The following is a 17,331-nucleotide window of genomic DNA, read 5'->3' on the forward strand; positions in this document are numbered from 1 at the left end:
CACGCGGTTTGTGTTAGGCTTACATATGGCATTCCTCAGTCACCGTGCGTAGTGGGTATAGGAATCACAGACAGACAGATATTAAACTTAGTGCAAAAAGATTATAATAAAACGGAGACTAAAAATTAGTTTCAAATTAAAAAATAAATATTTATTTTCATGAAATTAAGTGCATATATTTCCATTTGCAACAGTATTTGACAATTTCAGCATTGTGTTTGAAGCTGATGACAACTTTTTTCCTTTGACTTCACATGCCCTTTGAATCTTTGGGGTAAATGGGAGACGTAAGTCAAGGGCATATAATTCTGTTCTGTGGAGAAATGGATACACATCTTAAAAATATCACAAACTGAATATAAAGTGTAGCGCTTGTATTAAAAGAAAAACAACCTTGTTAAATTCCTGTCATATATGTTCGCGAACAATCTACATAAAGGTGTCCACGAAGTCAAATGACAAACAAAAATGAATATATGTACAATATAAAAATGTACTAATGCAGGTATTGTTAATCAGTTCCTCGTTTAGTCAGTTAATTACAAAGATTTAAATTATAAGTTTCATATCAAATTTTCTGTGGATATTCGGTAACGATGACAAATGAAAAAACAGACAAATGGAAATTAATCATTTCTCAAAGTCCATGTAACAAAATGTCAAACTAAACTTGGTCAATTGTTTCAAGTTTGGTGCCGTATGTCATGAAGTCCATAAATACTGGAGACTGGGACGTTATGATACAGTGACAAATATGAAAGGTTGATCAAGTGATAGGATCTATGTATGACCCTAAACTTAACACACACTCGGTGGAATTCGGTACATTTATGTTTTCTACATTGTCCCAATACTGACGAATGGAAAAGCGTATGGGTGGGTGTATACTGCAGAAGTTGATCGCTTCTTTTGACCCAGTAATTAAGCTTTGACCCAAATTTGGCTACAAAAGATCGATACTGTAGTTTACTTGATATACTGTATTTCTTCAACCTTTTTGCATGATTGCAAGGTGCTTATTCAAGCATATTCTGAAGACATTATTCTTTGTAGACTGATAAAATTATACTTTTTGTGACACCCTGAAATTGGCCAAACCAACCAACGTAGATTTTTCTCAATAATGACATTAAAAATGTTCATAAATTGCACTAAAAAAGGCTCTTTAAAATGTAAAGAGGTTGAGGAATTAGAGTAATTACACATGGGTAATACGAACGATAAACATGCCAAAAAAACAACGAAAAGATGAACGACAAACACACGATAGACCCAATAGACAAGCGATGCACGACTCACACACAAACACGAAATGTAAGGTGCAGTAAAATATGAAAGAGGGACATTAAAAAATCAATATGACATGGAGAAAAATAGCACAGGGCGAAATCTCAAATTCAAAATACCATTGCTCTTTATATGTTCATGAGGATTATGTATGAAAAATGAAACAAATAGAACTCCAAATCGTTAAGAACACTGTTATTATTCTCCAGAAACGGCTACAGAATCAAGTGGATACAAGAGTTACATTGATGTACATAGACATATACACTTTTCATAAAAAGACAATATTGTTGTTTTTATACGTATGCTTGAGCGCAGGTTCCCATATGTTATATATGTTTCGTCAAACAGAGAGGTAGTTCATAAACTCTGAGTAACAGCGGAGATAATGTGTATTTACACAGCTTAAAACTGGCTGATTTCCATGGGAAATGTTCAGCGATCACGTCCTTCCCATGATGGTTTCTGCACCGTCACGTTTCTAGGCGTGTCTGGGATCTACCTCTCTGTTCAATCTATGCTCCTTGTCTACACCTTCTTGAGCCAATGTTCCAAATGGTATGTATGTAGGGTGACGGTATCAACCATGCTTTTTGCTAATTCCATAAGTGTTCGGGAAAAATGATAGTATTATAATACATAAAACAATAGGAAAACCCTGTTTATATCACAAAGTGCTTGACGAATATCATAAGGTATGAGGCTCCTTCATGCAGGGGCCAGTTACTGCGTTATCATAAAATTTATACATGTATCACTCTATTTATACATTTTAAAGCACCATCATTTTCTCGTGAAAAAATAATGTAAATATTTGTCGGAGAAGAGTACCTATTACTACAGACCAGACTGGAATATGTTCAGGTTAGTTGCAGCAATGTTTATCAAAAGCAAGCAATCCTCTTAAAGAATAACGTAAAAATGTCGACTTTCTCCTTGCACAGAACAATGTCGTTGGCATACGGCCTTCTTGGTAAAATGGTATCGTAAACCAAATCAAAATGGGATTTTTTACTGCTGAGAATTCTGAGGGCTCGTTGTTGTTCATTCATTTATGCGCTGGATCTATTTAGTGTTCGGTGAAAGTTATCAGGTATGGATTGCGCATAATCTGTATATTCGTCCATATATTTGGCGGAAAACTCATTTGAAAGGGAAATTCCACAGAATGAGCTGTCACATTTATACGAAACCCCTTCCTCATAGACCGTTGAACACTATTGCCTCCTAATGCAGAGGTTTTTCTGTACACAAAGATGTTGACATCGTCAAAAAGATTTCCGTTTGCGTCAAGTAATGCAACGCCAATAGCACAAGAATTAAGTGTAATTGATCCTCAACAAGGTATGCTCATATCTTTCACTGATGTTATCCGCCAGTATTGTACGAATTCTGCACATGAAGAACAGATCGGAAAGATCTGATCCCTACAGAGACTCTTTTCAGGATAATATCGTTTAGGGAATAACATTTTCTTTTGGAGCTTCCGTTTGGAACTTTACTAGGGGAAATTCATAGTAAAAAATGCAAATGTGACCTTGATTTCAAAAGAGATCACAATACAATTATACTACATCGGTGTCGCCATGAGCAGGGGTTCCCGTATCTGATGATGAGTTAGTGGTAGTAGCAACATTGCTTGAACTTTCGACATTACCATTATTGGATCTTTGAACATTGTCATTGTTAGAGCTTTGAATATTGTCTTGGTTGAAACTTCGAACGCTGGCGTTGTTGGAACTTTCAACAATGTCGTTGTTGGAAAGGTGAGCATTGCCGTTGGCGGCACTTTGAACATAGCCCTGAATATCAGCAGATGTCTCCTCGTACGGTGGAGGGGGCGACAACTCTAACCCCCTGTCCAAGTCAAAAGCTGGATTGTCATGAACAACTTGCGGTGATGTCTCCGGAATCGGAGTCACCGGAGTTAATTCTATAGCAGAATATGGTGGGGGTGACCCGTCCAAATCTCTCCTACATTCCTCGTACGAGGGCGGGTACACGGGCAAAACGAATATATCCCTGGCAGTAGACGACCTCCTGGTTTGATGGGAAGCAGTTCTTCTCTGCCGTCGTATGAATATAGAACTGGCCCGTTGGCGTGGCCTCTCCATACATTTACACCAGCGGATTTTGTTGAGAACGACGCGAATGGCTAACATGGAACCGCAGAGGATAGCCAGAACCAGCACCAGGTAACCTATCATACCCATCGTTGTTATCCCGCGGCTCGACCGTGCGTCTTCCCGAAAATTTTCTGCAAAACGGACAAACAGATTTCTTAGAAACAGTCACAACTTTTCCATACCTCATCACAGTCTTTTATCCAGCGCGCAGAGCTGCTCGATTTCAATGCAGTTGTAAAGAACACTGTTTGTTTCAAAAAAAATGTCTCCCCCAATCGAGCTTCTTCGTTAATCCTTCAGCAGCACGTCATTGTTTTTGTGCAAGCATGCCTTGGGATTTTATGCTCTGTTCCTTCAAACATACATGTACTCCGGCCATTTTTAAAAGCTTCTTTCTCTAAATCATGGTTAACGGAAACAGTTATAACGTCAGAAAGGGGAGGGTGGATCCAGCTGAATCCTATTTGAAATTTTATGAAACGTTTTGCTCAGAAAAAGGGGAAACATTTTCTTTAAACTAAATAAGCACCATATATACGGCTGGTGTAAACAAACATTCTGCTTCCGGAAGCATTGCTTTAGCTGAACATGTCCCCTACCGATTTGGAATAATAGCTGTGCAACAGAACCAAATGGGGAATAATTTTGTTAGTCTATAACTCGTCTCGGTGAAGCCACATAACATATTTTGAATTCATTTCGTAAACTGATTCCTTATGGACTCAGCGGGGTGCATACGAGAGGTAAATTTATAGATTTCTCCAATACCAGTAGGTCATTAAAACAGAGTCCTTTGTTTTATTATAGCGAAAGAATCTTACCTGCAGGTCCGGACACATACGATATCTCAAAACCGGAAGTACCATAGGATCTGTCGCTGTGAAACACAACGGTAATGGTGCTCCCTGAGCTGACGAAAGAGGGCTTCGAGTCACCACACCACTGGCCCAGCTTCTTGTGGAATGTCCCTAATCCTGAAACCAGATGGTACGATTATATAATTAATCGCAGTATACTGATAATGTGGAAGCAACAACCATGAATCCAGGTTGAACGTTTATAAAAATAATCACAGTATATATACTGATACCGTGAATGCCCTCATCCTGAAACCAGATGGCACATTTATGGAAATAGTCTCAATACGCTGATACCGGGGAGGCCCTAATTCTCTAACCATAGGGTAGGTATCCGGGAGGCTCCTATACTGAAGCCAGATGACACGTTTATGAAAATAGCCACGGTATGCCTAAATACATGGGAGACCATAATCCTGATACCAGATGGCATACATTTACAAAAATAGCCACAACATGATGATAGCGGGAATAACGTTGATACAGGGGAGACTCTAATCCTGACACCAGATGGTACATTTATAAATTAGTCACATTATGTTGATACAGGGGAGACTCTAATCCTGACACCAGATGGTACATTTATAAATTAGTCACATAGTGTTGATACAGGGGAGACCCTAATCCTGACACCAGATGGTACATTTATAAATTAGTCACATAGTGTTGATACAGGGGAGACCCTAATCCTGACACCAGATGGTACATTTATAAATTAGTCACATAATGTTGATACAGGGGAGACCCTAATCCTGACACCAGATGGTACATTTATAAATTAGTCACATAATGTTGATACAGGGGAGACCCTAATCCTGACACCAGATGGTACATTTATAAATTAGTCACATTATGTTGATACAGGGGAGACCCTAATCCTGACACCAGATGGTACATTTATAAATTAGTCACATAGTGTTGATACAGGGGAGACCCTAATCCTGACACCAGATGGTACATTTATAAATTAGTCACATAATGTTGATACAGGGGAGACTCTAATCCTGACACCAGATGGTACATTTATTGATTAGTCACATAGTGTTGATACAGGGAGACCCTAATCCTGACACCAGATGGTACATTTATAAATTAGTCACATAATGTTGATACAGGGGAGACTCTAATCCTGACACCAGATGGTACATTTATAAATTAGTCACATTATGTTGATACAGGGGAGACCCTAATCCTGACACCAGATGGTACATTTATAAATTAGTCACATAGTGTTGATACAGGGGAGACCCTAATCCTGACACCAGATGGTACATTTATAAATTAGTCACATAATGTTGATACAGGGGAGACTCTAATCCTGACACCAGATGGTACATTTATTGATTAGTCACATAGTGTTGATACAGGGAGACCCTAATCCTGACACCAGATGGTACATTTATAAATTAGTCACATAATGTTGATACAGGGGAGACTCTAATCCTGACACCAGATGGTACATTTATTGATTAGTCACATAGTGTTGATACAGGGGAGACTCTAATGCTGACACCAGATGGTACATTTATTGATTAGTCACATAGTGTTGATACAGGGGAGACCCTAACCCTGACACCAGATGATACGTTTATAGAATTGTTAGGGTACTCATATTGGTGAAATCAGACTGTTCTGGACTGTTCTCACATATTGTTGTTGTATGTTTTTTTTCCCTTAAAACGTCACCGCCATTGTTTAAGACCAAATCGCAGAATTTTTCATTTGTTGTTATGTTTCTTGCTATTGGCTGTTGTTAAATGTAAACTTCTTGATGCCCGTATACAGTTGAAAAAGATTTTAAAAAACGATGTAAAAACAGATATTATGAAACTTATTTACTGTTTGCTGAGAATTTGATCCTGCTGAGTAAAAAAGACTAATAACACACATTCACGTGAATCCGGTAGAGGACTTGTGTCATGTAGAGAAGCTCGAACAAGAGAAGACAGATATGACAGATTCGCAAATCTTCATGAATTTTTCTTCACTGCAAAGAATAGATCGGATGTTATCCGAAGGTGAAGTAGAGGTGTGACTGAACAATTTGCGTCTTACAGAAGACGCTCAGGTCGACTCACAAGGCGTAATGGTAATAGCACTCGTCCAAGCGAAGCGATGCCTAAAGGCAGTATATTTCGGCATAGATTTTGTTCGCAAATAAAAAACACACCATGTACATTTTCATGGTCCAGGAAACACCTTATTCGGAAAAAAAGAAAAAATAACAACTACCACCAGCGCACCCCAGCTAAAATTAACGCATTGTAATAATTGCATTATAAATTACTACAATATTAAGTCATAAAATAGTGTCACATAGCATGATATATTCTTCCTATATAACATACTTACCATCATAAACCGCCACATAATCAAAAGCACAACCGTATGCCCCAAACTGTTTCTCCAGTTTGGAATTCTCCACCTCCACTTTGATGACATCATCGGTTGATGCCGCTGAGATTCGCCACACACACATCGCATTACTGCAAAAGGATTGATTGATTCAATTATAGAAAAGTACCAGTATGTCCATATGATTTGTTTTTAACGCTGTGCCCATGAATTGTTTCACCTTTAGGGGGGGGGGGGGGGGGTCGGCAACAGTCAGTTTTATGCATAGAAAGGCATACAAATATATTAATATTCTTGGTCGTCTCATTTCCTTCAAATAACAATTATTTATTACACATTATCTTGACCACAACTAAGACTGTTGAACTTGTCAGGCATGGGATGGTTCGCAGAGTACAGAACATGCGACTACACGTTTGTTGACATATTCGTGAATGTAAAGGGTGTACGTGCCGGGTCATTTTGCAGGTCTGTACGGTTCACTGATTAAATTAAAAAGTGTTATAAGAGTTCAGTGTATATAAGCGTTTTTTTGACTCGTTTAGCATATCTCACCTCTGAACACATGAGGTTAATTGTTGACGTTTTTTGAAATTAGATAATTATGTTTTCTGCCATGTGTACGATGTCATTTAAAGGAGAAGAAAATTTAAATATCAAAGAAATACCATTGAAAAGAGTACGCATTTCGTCGCAGGTGCATGCCATAAAAAATTCTAATATCTACCTCAAGTTGATAAATTCTAAAATAAGTCGGCGCCAAAATCTGACGTCATCTCGTCACTAAATGTATTTTCTTCCACTTGTCTGAATGTGGAAGAAGATAGATTTAATAAATGTATCTTTGTCTAACGGGAGTATCTTTTTTGTGGTGAATGACTTGCACTGAAACTGAGTTAGTTTACTCTGAGGCCTATGGATGATCTTGTCTAATTCAGTGCCTAATCAGAATCCAATAGATCTACACCGAAATATTTGTGAGATTATAAAGCACATCAAAAGCACAATCACATACAGGTGGATGATCGGAAAGATTATTTCCGATACAATGATCAAAAGCTTAACCACATACATATGGGTGTTCGGAAAGCCCATTTTCGGCACAATGATCAAAAACACGGTCACATACAGATGGATGGTCGGAAAGACCATTTCAGATACAATTATCAAAAGCACAATCACATACAAACTCTGTGGTACAAAGATCCATTTAAGGCCATTTAAAACCTAAAAGGTCATTAGTATATAATAATATCAGAAGGATCTTGTGGTTATTTCACTCACGAAATTGTATACGTGAAAATAAAAACTCCAAACTACTATCAAGGCTCACTGCAACTAATCGTGCGTCGATTGCAACCGTGTATGTGTAAGTGTGAAATCGGTGATGCTTACACGGTCTTCGCCCTGGGATTGGTTGAAATTCCATTTTTCAACTTTCAAGGGCAAAAATTATTTTATTGGTTCTTCTTCCACACCATACTCAAGATGGCGATCAGTTTTATGGGTATAGGAAACCGGTAGGTCCGTGGGCTTTCCGAGGGCATTCGGAATGGTTAGATGCAGACAAGTATAGACAACTGCTGAGTGTATGCAATTACCTCCAGAGAGTTTCGTTGTTAACTCATGGACTAAAACTGACTTACTTCGGGTATTTGTCCGGGTAATTCGGTGAGGTAAAAGTTTTCTTCTTATTCGTCACAGCCGTCAGATCTACAGGACTGGTACATGGGTCTGAAAAAACAAAAGACAATGTCGTGAAATTACATTGTCGTATAATGACTGCAAAATAAGAAGAATAGTCCCCCAGACACTTATAAATATACATACACAGTTACGTATTTATTTCGTTTATTTACTCACCGGTATCAATTTTATTTAATTGGTGTTGAAGGTCGTGATCAAGAAGATCCATTTTTACGGCGTGGATCAGGTTTATGGGTGGAGGAAACGGGGGCCGGCGTGGATCAGGTTTATGGGTGGAGGAAACGGGGGCCGGCGTGGATCAGGTTTATGGGTGGAGGAAACGGGGGCCGGCGTGGATCAGGTTTATGGGTGGAGGAAACGGGGGCCGGCGTGGATCAGGTTTATGGGTGGAGGAAAAGGGAGCGCCCCGAGCGCACCCACCTTTGTTCAGGACCAACCGCCTAACTTAATGCTGCGGCCGAAATGGCGACAACCGGACTCGAGCACGTGATTTCCTAAGTCAAGGGCCTCTATAGTCGTAACGAGCCAGCGTTGTATAACTATCAGCGATAACGAAGCCACCCCCACATCCCCGCGCAAGATGAAAATAATTTATGAAGTAATTTATGCAATACACAGTCTATGAAGAAGCCCATTTGTTTATATTAATTATACGCGTGACACGAAAAAGGCTTCCAAGTGGATGAGTCGACAAGTATCTCAAAATACAAAATAATAATATAATTTATTTATTTATTTGATTGGTGTTTTACGCCGTACTCAAGAATATTTCACTTATACGATGGCGGTCAGCATTATGGTGGGTGGAAACCGGGCAGAGCCCGGAGGAATCCCACGACCATCCGCAGGTTGCTGCAAGACCTTTAATAATAATATAATATACAAATAGTGAGTGACCCATAACTGTAAAACACACAAGCAGTGAAAGGTCCATAAATACAAAATACATAATCAGTTATTAGTTCATAAAGACAAAATACACAATGAGTGAGCTGCTTTTAAAATATGAAATACACAATTGGCAGAACACACAATTCATGATCATCCAGTAATATACTTATTTGAACGGAGCATTTGAACGTAGATGAAAAAAGGACGACAGTTGATGTTACCCTTGTTTCGTGTGACCATTATAATATCGGGTTAATTTCCCACTTGATCATAACTGCAGTATAGAAGCTTTTAATTAATTCCTGCTGAAGTATGGAACTAGTTGTCGATCTCATTTTTGAGCGGTATTACTATTACCATCCCAGGTCAGTACGACTCTACAGCTTTTGTGTGTATCGGTACATCATACATACACCAGCAGAGTGGCTGTGCTGGGTGAGTACAGGTAAATCTTGTTTGTGCGACAGTAGTTCAGGCCTGAAAAAAACCCACAGCAAAGTGGTCCACATGCCTGGGTTATGTTCGCAGGAAATAGACTGTAAAAAATAAAACCTGACCTTTAAACTTATTATCGAAAGACACATAAAATGTGAGGACTGTGTTAAAAAGGCGAAGAAGAGGCGACATGTAGAAGAGGCGACATGTACGTAGGCCTGCTGGCTTCCTCTCTGGCTGTACGTGGGTTTCTTTTGGTTTCCTCCCACCATAATGCTGGCCATCGTCGTATAAGTGAAATATTCTTGAGCATGGCATAAAACATGAATCAAATAAATAAATAAATATACGTAGGCCTATTGTTCACACACTGGGATACATATATATACTTATCGTCTGCAGCCAAATTTTTTGGGCTTTCCAAAAAGTAATATGTTGTTACGAAAACCGAAAAGAAAATCCAGACTGCCTGCAACCAATATAATATTACCTAATGGTCACTTGTTCATACGTGTGTTCTGCTGTCAACGGATGTCCTTCATTCCATCAGCTTTCAACACTAACAACTGAAGTCACCTCTTAACAGTGTCAACCTCCGTGACCTCAATACTGTCAACCTCAGTCACCTCTTAATATTGTCAACCAAGTCACCTCTATACTGTCAAACTCAGTCATCTCTTAATAACGTCAATCTCAGTCACCACATAATAATGTCAACTTCCGTCACCTCTGTACTGTCAACCTGAGTCATTTCTTAATAATGCCAACCTCAGTCACCTCCATACTGTCAACCTCAGTCACTTCTTAATAATGTCAGCCTCAGTCCTCTCTTAATGTCAGCCTCAGTCCTCTCTTAATATTGTCAACCTCCGTCACCTCTATACCGTCAACCTCAGTCATCTCTTATTAATGTCAACCCGCCCTGATCTCTTAATAATGTCAACGTCCGTCACCTCTATACCGTCAACCTCAGTCATCTCTTAATAACGTCAACCTCAGTCACCACATAATAACGTGAACCTCAGTCATCTCTTAATAATGTCAACCTCAGTCACCTCTATACTGTCAACCTCAGTCACCTCTTAATAATGTCAATCTCTGTCCCCTCTTAATAATGTAAATCTCCGTCACCTCTTAATAATGTCAATCTCCGTCACCTTTATACTGTCAACCTCAGCCATCTCTTAATACTGTCAATCTCTGTTACCTCTTAATAATGTCAATCTCCGTCACCTCTATAGTGGCAAACTCAGCCATCTCTTAATAATGTCAACCTCCCTCACCTCTTAATAATGTCACTCTCCATCACTTCTATACTGTTAACCTTAGTCATCTCTTAATAATGTCAACCTCAGTCATCTCTTAATAATGTCAACCTCCCTCACCTCTTAATAATGTCAACCTCCCTCACCTCTTAATAATGTCATCCTCCGTCACTTTTTAATAATGTCAACCTCCATCACTTCTTAATAATGTCAACCTCCGTCACTTCTATACTGTCAACCTCCCTCACCTCTTAATGATGTCACCCTCTTAATAATGTCAACCTCATTCACCTCTATACTGTCAACCTCAGTCATCTCTTAATAATGTCAACCTCAGTGATCTCTTAATAATGTCAACCTCCGTCACCTCTATACTGTCAACCTCAGTCATCTCATGTTAGCCCCAGTCAAGTCTTAATAACGTCAACATCAGTTACCTCTATACTGTCAACCTCAGTCATCTCATGTTAGCCTAAGTCACGTCTTAATAACGTCAACATCAGTTACCTCTTTTAATGTGAAACTGTCACCCTTTAGTACTGTCTACCTCGGACACCTCATTGTCAACATTGGTTACCTTTACACTGTTAACTGCGGTGACCTCTATAATCTCTGGTCGCCTCATTTATTGTCAAATTTATTAGCCTCCTTGTATTGTCAACTTCCGGCATCTCTTCATACTATCAACTCCAGCACCTATTTTTACTGTCAACTACAGCCACCTCTCTATAGTCGCAATCACCTGTTTATTATGTGAAACTCTATCCTCTATTTACACTGTCCTTGACCACCTCTTCCGTTTTCAACCTCGGTCATCTCTTTACACTGTCTTTTTCTGTGACCTCTATATATTGTCAACCTCTGGCACTTCGTCAACTGCACGGATTTCTTCATACTTTTAATTTCTATATACTGTCAGCCTCGGACGTCGATTTATACTGTAAAACCTTGGCCACCTCTTTAAACTGTCAACGCCTTTTTACTTGCCATCTTCTTACGCTTTAAATCTCGTTGGCCTCACAGGCCGTGAATCTCAGCCCCCGTAATACACCTTGTTACCTTATATACGGTAAATACGCACTTGACTCCAAAAAGATTTTCCGGTCACGAACAGGTTACTTGGAAGATGGTAAACATCCGCTGCGACATGTAAGAGTGTGATAAATATGAAAACAAATACCATCACGGGGTATTTGTCCTGACACAGTTTATACTCGTCACAAGGTAACTGGAGCACAGGATATTTACCTCTCTTCTGACACACAATAAACTTTGATGGTTGGTGTATAACTGTCTCCTTTGTTATCGGTTGTATATTGATACAAGTGCTAACACTCGCGAGAATCGTCCCAGAGTGAAACTTTTATATTTCTATGCCTACGTGATATAAGACTATGGCCGAAATAAAACTACGTTCCAGTCAGAAGTTAATGTTTATCTACGTCTGTTTCCAATGTTTTACTTACATTAAACAAACTGAGCTATGTTTATACCTGTCTATAAATTAATATACTCTAATTCTTCTAAAAGTTTGGACAGATATTAGTAGTGTTGAAAGTAGAATATTACATTTCTTTACCACTTTTTTAGAAATGTAAAGGCACGAGTATGTTGTCCATCAGACGGTCTAACCATATGAGAACAAAGAAACTCAATATTGCTGTTAGAATTACATATATATTGGCTAAAATGAGCAAGTCAGGGGTCCCAAATAGGGAGAAATGGGGTACCCGGATATTCAAGAGGTAAACATATATGACACTGACAAGATAAGGACGGCCAGTCCACGATCAGTAAGACTCCACTTTTGTTTTGACGTTATATACGAGTGTTCTTTCGTGTTTTCTTGTACCAAAAGTGTACCAATCCAACAAATACAATTACGATATATATGCTCCTTTAGTAACAATAAGAGATCTATCGCTTGTGTGGTCGATTGGTCATTCGTTGAAGACTAGTATGGTCGGTAATTTAGCGTGGACAGCGTGGTTTCCTCCACACATGAAACTTGTCGCACTTGCATAAGTGAAAACTTCTTGACTTTGTGACTTTGACGTTAAACACTCAATCAATAAATAAATCAACCCATACAAAACTATAAAAGAACAACTTTGGGCATTTTTTTGTCTTTCTTCGTCACATTTTCTGCGTGTGTCACTCAAAATTATATCGGGAATTATATTTTGCGATGAGACAATTCACACACCGAAACGCTTCACTGAATCAGGTTACAAAACACTATTTATATATTAAAACTGAAGATGGACTTCCAAACTTAACATTACAAACAATTTAACGTCATGGTGTTTTTACCTGAAATACACAGGCCAATCATGTGAAATAAGCATGGGAGGTGAATCCAGTGTCGCTTCATTTTCGCTGTCCCTTTCACAGTGTCACGTGTAAGACCTAGAAACAAAGGGGAGTTGTAACAAATGAACATCGTGGGCAATCATGATGGACTGGTACATTGTTCCTTTGATTGACTGTAAGACCCATTCTCCACAATTTGTTTCTTTCCTCGAACATCTGCTTGATTCATTGATATACAAATTGAAACATGAATACATATTCAAATTAATCAAGAACTATTATGAAACATTTATCCGTACCACCATTACACATCGATCGTGGCTTCTGGTTTCTTCCATCCATAAATCAGAAAATTGCTTGAAAATTATTAACACATTTTGTTAGTGATAATTATTCATACGTAATGAGCCAATATTAAATCGGTGCCTGAAATATTTCGCGAAGATCTCAGTGCCTACTCTTTAGAAACAAGCGTATAGGTCTGTGTAAGTCTTTTGTTGGCATGGCAAATCAACTCATAAATTTGTTGAAAAAGCCTTCCTGTACACAAAAAACAAACAAAACATGAAGCAGATTGTCACTGCTAAAGAGAGGGCAATGGCGATCCCTAAATGTTGTATATAGGGTTCTCCATTGTCTTACTTAACACCACCTTCGCTCCGATATTTGATGTCACTGCACTGTAGGGACAGATCGTTGGAGCGAAGGTGGCGTCAAGTATAGGACTAAGTACAAAAACGGTACACTGTACACGGAGCTATACAAAAAGGTGCACCGTTTTTTCTTACCTGTTGATTTTCTTGTCGCTTTATCCTGCGTTGTATAAGACCTGTTTAATGGTGCACAAGCTATAGGTACATGTATATACAAATGTTCGGTGCTCGTGGATAAGGTGAACACTAATCACTCGCGCAAGGTTCCCTGCTCGGTAGTTCCAACTCAGTCTATGGCATCAAGGTATATATAGTATGTGTCAAGCACGTCCCTCTGACAGCCTATATAGGTCAAAGCATGCATGAAATCCAACAGACACAATATTTAAAATGATATATGGCCATAGCGCACATATGTGTTCGTTGGTCTGTTCAAACATTTCAGTCTGTGTCGAAGCCGATTCAATGCGATACCGAGTAAATCTACCGATATTTCCACGTGGCAGTCTATCGCTTTGGAATTGCTAAGTAATTCACTTGAGCTTCTGGGGAATTTGTAACTACACAAATTCACAGGTAATTTTCCGGGTAGTACTGAAGGCACAGGTAAAATCCGTTGTCAGTATGTAAACTGATACCCCGTGTTGTGTGGCCAACCAGCGCCAGTCAAGCAAAACAGGCCCTACAGCCCTTTGAACAGGGACGAGGTAGGTTATAGAACAACAGGGCATTGCCCCACCCAGGGCTTGTACAGACGTGTTAGAATGAAGCAGCAGTCTGTCTTTTAAGTTTATTCACGCTCTCCGTTCGTGAACTTGTACGGCGTGACATGCCACCCTTCTTTATGAAACACAAGTGGAAAGGTGTCATTTCATTATACGTATTTGCACACAGAAGAGTTAAACGGCCAATTTACGTAAGCCTTTACCGATGGGGACTTTTGTATTTCAGTATTACAAGACCTATCGTCAGTGCGTTCAAGTCCAGCCCATGCTCACTTCCTGTCCAATCTTATGTGGCTAGGTTTTCCAGCAACTTGCGGATGGTCGTGGGTTTCCCTAGTCTGCTATCTTTCCACCACCATGCTTGCCGTCGTCGTATAAATGAAGTATCCTTGAGTAGGGTGCTAAATACCCATTAAATAAATAAACAGATAAAATAAATTAAACAACCCACTTGATTTCACCACAGTGGTCACGGCCTTGACCAAGTATATTATGTCCGCTGTTTATACGAAAGGAAACGTCAGTGACTATCTGTCCTATTTGAATTACATTTGAATGGATATTCTGGCCGTGGGACTTATATTAGGCACGTGTCAGTAGCAATCTATTTTTTTCTGTACAACGAAAGTGCTTGGGGAGGATTGCCTTTTACATTATCCTGTTTGGGACACATTTGGTTGTATATGCTGGCTGTTTCTTAGATTTAGTCGTGTCTTTTCTATTGACTTCTGAATATAGTGTTGCCTTCCACGAGTTGGCACCTCACCCCAGAGCACGCATATCTCCAGGAATTCATTACACAGTGTTTAACGACCGTGGTCACAGCTTGTTTATATCACGTCAGACTGATTGATTTCTCACAAGCTGTTCGATCTCCACGTGTGTGTGTGATTAAGGCCTGTTATGAGCTGACACAATGCTCTCATCCTTATGCCACAAGGTCCAAGCTGCCGCGATAAAACCAAGATAAACAATTAGGCCTGTAATGACTTCGTGCTTGCGGCTGGCAGAACAGCTTGTGTCCGTGTGGAGCCATGCTCATATGCATGTATAGGTTTCAAAATTGCTGCTTTACGTCAAATGTAGGTCAATATGAATACAATAACTGTAGCTCACGCGTGTGTTTTAACAGCTGGACTCCTGCAATTTTTGCTGCTTTATAACTGTGGCGGCGCGTGCTGAATTATTCAGCAGCGTAACCATAATGTATTAAATATACACGTAATATCGGTATTTTGCAGCACTGCCATAATAAGTTAGGTATATAGATTACACGTAATATCAGTATTTGGGGGAAATTCCCTGGCTCATTTTCGCTTTTAAAATTGAAAAATTAACTCCAGTAATGTTAAATCCAACAGTTGTATAGGAGACACTTACAACGCTAGATTATCAATTTTTAAAATTTTAGAAATTTAACATTCTATGAAATGTGGAAGAATATGTTGAAATCTAAAGCTATCTAATGTCAAATTAACATATGTTGATTTCCATACCTTCATGATGTTTTTCACTTGCAAACATTCACTACCCGTCGCAACATATTATCATCTTTACAACCATATTTAACAGAACTCAACATATTGTATGAGTTCAACAATGTTACAAAATGCTGACATTTGAACATTTAAGGGTTTATTTATTTACATGTATTTATTGATTTGATTGAAGTTTACGCCGTTCTTAAGTATGTTTCACTTATACGACGGCGGTAAGCATTGTGGTGAGAGGAAACTGTGCAGAACCCGTGGGAAACCCAGATTCATGCAGGTTGCTTGCTACCCAATCCCAAGAATGTATACACGCACGCACGCACGCACGCACGCGCGCGCGAACACACACACACATACACGCATACATACATACATACATACATACATACATACGACCAGAGGGAAAGCCAGCAAGAGCTGACAGTCGCATTGGTGACCGACTTCAGCGATAACACCCTTACCACTAGGCCACCGAGCCACCCTTCCCACCGTATCTCGCACGAAGTTATATACGTTTTATTTATTTATTTATTTGATTGGTGTTTTACGCCGTACTCAAGAATATTTCGCTTATACGACGGCGGCCAGCATTATGGTGGGTGGATAACCAATAAGGTCGCATGTCGAATACAGTTAAAACTAATTCGGTTGTGGTTATGAAGTCAGTTATGAGGCGTTGCCAAGCACCCTGCGAAAGACTGTGGGTTCCTACTCTCACTTACCTGCCATTAGCTGTTTTATATGTTAAGCCTTGTTGAAGACGACGCAAAACCCCCTATCAAATCAGTCAACATTTGCAAATAAAAGAATGTGTATTTCTGCACCAATACAGGTGCGTGATCTACCTCCCAACTCCACCCTTATAATGCACTGTACTGTAACACACCTAGCGCAATTACCAAACCAAGAATAGAAATGTAGAATTGGCTTTCTGCAGTAAAGCATTTATTCCAGAATGCATAATCACGTTACTCTGTAAACACACTATCTCCCAGATCATTACAGCTTAAAAAGAGGCTTTAATAGACACCAAACAATTTCCTTTAAATCAACGATACATCATTGAAAGCTTACTTTTGTCCAAGTTACCAACACTAGAGAAAATTAAATCCACTTTAAAATTCGATTGATTTAAATGAATGTTGAATGACGATCCTCTTAACAACCATTTAACGATAACCCAAATGTTAATGTGGGGCAAGCAATGTAACTGCTGAACACTGT

General features: G+C 39.2%; 1 protein-coding gene across 2 annotated transcripts; it reads right to left on the bottom strand.

Moving 5' to 3' along the window:
* Positions 1 to 2,367: 2,367 nt before the first annotated feature.
* On the bottom strand, positions 2,368 to 14,464 carry LOC135472620 (uncharacterized). Of its 2 annotated transcripts, XM_064752216.1 has the most exons (6): positions 14,025 to 14,464; positions 13,237 to 13,332; positions 8,272 to 8,359; positions 6,623 to 6,756; positions 4,235 to 4,387; positions 2,368 to 3,544 (listed from the first exon to the last, which is right to left on the bottom strand). In XM_064752216.1, the coding sequence occupies exons 2-6, from the start codon at positions 13,295 to 13,297 to the stop codon at positions 2,853 to 2,855; spliced, it is 1,128 nt and encodes a 375-aa protein (XP_064608286.1). In that variant the 5' UTR covers positions 13,298 to 13,332; positions 14,025 to 14,464; the 3' UTR covers positions 2,368 to 2,852. The 2 variants fall into 2 exon arrangements, with proteins under 2 accessions (XP_064608286.1, XP_064608287.1); XM_064752217.1 differs by lacking the exons at positions 13,237 to 13,332; positions 14,025 to 14,464 and adding an exon at positions 10,149 to 12,436.
* Between the last annotated feature and the right edge of the window lie 2,867 nt (positions 14,465 to 17,331).

Source organism: Liolophura sinensis, chromosome 8, assembly GCF_032854445.1.
Source record: "Liolophura sinensis isolate JHLJ2023 chromosome 8, CUHK_Ljap_v2, whole genome shotgun sequence".
NCBI classification, from domain to species: Eukaryota; Metazoa; Mollusca; class Polyplacophora; order Chitonida; family Chitonidae; genus Liolophura; species Liolophura sinensis.

Excerpts from the sequence above, each read along its gene's own strand:
- LOC135472620 (XM_064752216.1), bottom strand. The coding sequence starts at position 13,297 with ATGAAGCGACACTGGATTCACCTCCCATGCTTATTTCACATGATTGGC. Across the intron at positions 8,360-13,236 it reads GATTGGCCTGTGTATTTCAG|ACCCATGTACCAGTCCTGTA; the intron begins GTAAAAACACCA and ends TTGTTTTTTCAG. Across the intron at positions 3,545-4,234 it reads GTATGTGTCCGGACCTGCAG|AAAATTTTCGGGAAGACGCA; the intron begins GTAAGATTCTTT and ends TCCGTTTTGCAG.